At 34.6% G+C, this 4,408-nt stretch overlaps 1 protein-coding gene across 1 annotated transcript in view; it reads left to right on the top strand.

Moving 5' to 3' along the window:
- Positions 1-2,397: 2,397 nt before the first annotated feature.
- LOC107705118 (ribonuclease inhibitor-like) overlaps positions 2,398-4,408 on the top strand; it is a gene marked incomplete at its 3' end in the record, with an annotated part of 26,776 nt that continues 24,765 nt past the window's right edge. Inside the window, exons 1-2 of the mRNA XM_016508263.1 lie at positions 2,398-2,402; positions 2,569-2,742. Of these exons, the coding sequence (XP_016363749.1) occupies positions 2,398-2,402; positions 2,569-2,742 (179 nt within the window). The remainder of the gene's footprint in view (positions 2,403-2,568; positions 2,743-4,408) is intronic.

Below are 4,408 nucleotides of genomic sequence, written 5' to 3'. Positions count from 1 at the left end.
TTAAAGGGGATTAAAAAATGAGGAGTGGGTGGATTTTTATCATTGTGGGGTGGTTGTGTTCACACACTGCCAACACACATTTACGTCCAAACACCATGTAAAAGTGGATTTTGCATAATAGGTGCCCTTTAATATTTTTGTGGAAACAATAAATTTTTTCAGGATTCTTTGATAAATAAAAAGTTAAAAAGAACAGTGTTTATTAAAAATAGAAATTTTGTGTTACAATAGACCTATACACTACTATTCAAAAGTTTGGGGTCAGTAAATTTTTTTCTTTAAAAAAGAAAAAAAAAACTTTTATTCAGCAAGGATGTGTTAAATGGATAAAAAGTGATGATAAAGACTTATATTGTTAGAAAAAATTTCTATTTTGAATAAATGCGAAAATGTTAAGCAACACAACAGGTTTAACACTGATAACAAATCAGCATTAGAATGATTTCTGAAGGATCATGTGACACTGAAGACTGGAGTAATGATGCTGAAAATTCAACTTTGCTTCACAGGAATAAATTATATTTTAAAGTATATTCAAATATGAAACCAATATTAGAAATTGCAATAATATTTCACAATATTACTGTTTTTTTCTGTATTTTGATCAAATAAATGCAGCCTTGATTAGCATGAGTGTCACCGTTATGTTCAGTTTAGTTCAGTTCCTGTCATGTCTATTATGAGCTCTCATTAGTTACCTTGGTTTCTGATTAGTTAATCCTTTTCCAGCTGTTCCTGTTTAGTTCCCTCATTTACCATGTGTGTATTTATACTCCTGATTCTGTTCTATACTTTCTCGGTTAATATCTTGTGTTATGTGTTGTTCTACGCCCGTATTCTCAGTAAAGTCTATTTGGAAGTATGAATCTTCGTTTGCAGTCCTCATTCCTCGACAACCCCTGACAATGAGAGTCATTCAAATTCATGAAAGTAATTAGTGTAAATTAATTAATAATGTCGTAGAATAGCGGGCCACATTGTTACAACATTTCCCATCTGCTCAACTGGAAATTAAAACTGGTTAGTGTCTTCTGCTAGTTAGTGAAGCATTAAATAACTGTCTAAACCAGGCGTCTCCAACATTTTTTACACCACGGACCGGTTACGTTTTGAAAATATTCTCGTGGATTGATGCATTAACATTGTCATATCCATCACCATGCTAAAATGTTCTGAGAGTTGTCATGATTGAAATTGTTTTATTTATATTAAGCATACATTTTGATTATTATAAAACTCTTTTTTTTCTGTAGGCTTTCAGACTGCAGTATCACTGATGAAGGTAGTGATACTGATAGAGCTGGATCTCACAGGAAATGATCCTGGACAATCAGGAGTGAAGGAGCTCAGTGATTTACTACAGGATCCAAACTGTCAACTGAAGACATTGAGGTAAGACATGATGAAATAATACAAAATAAGTTATATGAAGGTGAATAATTTATAGAAATATTATTTCAGTAAAACAACAAGCTGCACAATGTGTTGTAGTATCACAGCTGACAAAGCGATTTCTAAACAAAAATAATGTAAAATGGTTTTCATCAGCACCAACTGCTGTTTTTTTTTCATTACACAAGGTTTATTTGAGGACTGAGTTGAATCCTGCATCATCTTCTCTTCTGTAGGTTTTTGGGTCCTGCTGCAGATGAAGCCTGTCAGTATGTGACTGGAATTGTGGGTAAAAACCCGTTACTCCTGAGCGAGCTGAATCTGAGTGAATGTGAACTAGGAGACACACGAGTGAATTAGATCGCTGCTCTACTGCAGGATAAACACTGTAAACTCAAGAAGCTGATGTGAGTGTTTCACAAAATTTACATAATTATAATTTGCATTGAAGTATCTTTAATATATAACATTTCTTATATACTGTAAATTAAATAAGTGGTTAAATTAACATTTTACATTTATTAATTTAGTGGACACTTTTATCCAGAGCAACTTACAAATGACAATAATACAAGCAGAAGCAACTAAGACTGTTGTTGTTCATTAAAGAAGGTTTTCAGATTTATACAAACAGTTGTCTTTCTCTACAGGCTGAATAATAACAGGATCTCAGCAGAAAGTTTTGCTACTCTGACTTCAGCATTGAATTCAAATCCTTCAAACCTGATAGAGCTGGATCTGAGTGGGAATAAACTAGGAAACTCGGGAATTCAGAAGATCTGTCCTCTGTTGAAAAATCCTCAGTGCAGATTGAAGACACTGAAGTGTGTGTTTTTATTTATCTACATTTCTACATAATATACATTTGTAAATGTCAGTTAGATTAGATTTACTGTCGTGACAGACTTTTTGTTTGATTACTTACATTATTATCTTTAAATATTGTATGAAATAAAAAAAATCAAATTAAGCGGATGATAGCATTAAGGAATTTGTTGCGTATCTATGGGGTGAGAATTCTGTCAATGTTGAAACAAATATTAGTAGGATATTTTTTGTGCTTTTCATAGTATTTTTATGATTAAGTTTTGAATTCTCACTTTATTCATACCAGTTGTGTTTATTTAGCATAGAACATGCAGTACTTAACACTTTATGTATATACTGTATATACAGACTTTCAAACTACAGTATCACTGAAGAAGGTTATAAAGCCCTGGCTTCAACTCTGAGATCAAGCCCTTCACACCTGATAGAGCTAGATCTCACAGGAAATGATCCTGGACATTCAGGAGTGAAGGAGCTCAGTGATTTACTACAGGACGGATGCTGTAAATTGAAGACCATCAGGTGATAATTGCTTTCAAATATTTAAAAATAAGCCACTGATGTGTACTGTGTGAAACTAGGTAGAAGGTTAAAACGTGCCAGTATGAAACTGAATGACAGAAAAAGGAATTTACTGATTTGTAATTTAAAGAAGTTCTACTCAGTCACACAAGTGTATTTCATGGGTCTGACATGAGTTTTGTGAAACAATGTAAAAACATGAAGGATTACATAATTTTCATATATTATTGGCTGATCACTGGGGAAATGTAACTCTTCTTCTTCTTCTTTTTCGTATTATTATTATAATGCAATTTCCACTAGCCTAATATTTCACCTCCAATTAGTTTTAATTGAAAATGCAACAAAACTAGGGCTTCCCCCTAATAGTTGACTAACCATTAGTCGACGAGAAGAGGCTTGGTTGACCGAAATTTTATTAGTCACTTAGTCGAAGAGAAAAAAAAATACAAAAAATCCACAGGAATTGGTGAGGTCAGGCAGTCCGTGATGGACAGATCATTGAAAGCTGGTCTATGTGGTAGTACAGTAATTCAATTCAATTCAATTCAAGTTTATTTGTATAGCGCTTTTCACTATACAAATCTTTGCAAGGCAGCTGTACAATATATGTTTCTACAATATATTTAGTAGTAGCTTATCAGTGGTGACTATGTCAGTAAATGTACATGTAGCAGAAATGTACAGAACAATCAATTAAATACATAATCAAACAGACTATGAACACTATTAACAGCAATTATTATATTTTGCAATCAAACTTATAGCAAAATTTGGTAGTCAATGGGATGTGAAATGGATGTCAATCCCGTGGCAGAAACAGAGAAACAAATAGAGACATAATTAGCGTATCTGCTGTTCCAACCAAGCAAATTTGATTTGTTTTGAATAGTAATGTGCATTTGATCAGATATAACTGCAGTACAAGATTATGAGATGCATTATTTGAATGCTTGGCCAAAGAGATGTGTCTTTAATCTAGATTTAAACAGAGAGAGTGTGTCTGAACCCCGAACGTTATCAGGAAGGCTATTCCAGAGTTTGGGAGCCAAATGCGAAAAAGCTCTACCTCCTTTAGTGGACTTTGCTATCCTAGGAACTACCAAAAGTCCAGAGTTTTGCGACCATAGGGAGCGTGATGGATTGTAGCGTGATAGAAGACTAGTTAGGCACGCATGAGCTAACCCCTTAAGGGACTTATATGCAAGTAATAATATTTTGTAACTGATACAGAACTTAACAGGTAGCCAGTGCAGAGACTGTAAAATTGGGGTAACATGATCATATTTTCTTGACCTGGTAAGAACTCTAGCCGCTGCATTTTGGACTACCTATAGCTTGTTTATTGAAGATGCAGGACAACCACCTAGCAGTGCATTACAATAGTCCAGTCTAGAGGTCATGAATGCATGAACTAGCTTTTCTGCATCAGAAACAGGTAACATATTTCGTAACTTGGCAATGTTTCTATGAGCTATTTAATGAGTGAGCTATTTAAAGATCAGCCACTCTATAGGCCAGTGTATTAGATAAGTAGTGAAGAAAACGCTAAAGCTTACAGCACCTGGTATTCCCAGGCGGTCTCCCATCCAAGTACTAACCAGGCCCGACTCTGCTTAGCTTCCGAGATCAGACAAGATCTGGCGCAGACAGGGTGGTATGGCCG

Source organism: Sinocyclocheilus rhinocerous, unplaced genomic scaffold, assembly GCF_001515625.1.
Source record: "Sinocyclocheilus rhinocerous isolate Xijiao unplaced genomic scaffold, SAMN03320098_v1.1 scaffold8886, whole genome shotgun sequence".
Lineage (NCBI taxonomy): Eukaryota > Metazoa > Chordata > Actinopteri > Cypriniformes > Cyprinidae > Sinocyclocheilus > Sinocyclocheilus rhinocerous.
Note: the sequence above shows the minus strand (reverse complement) of the source record. Positions and strands in the feature narration are given on the sequence as shown.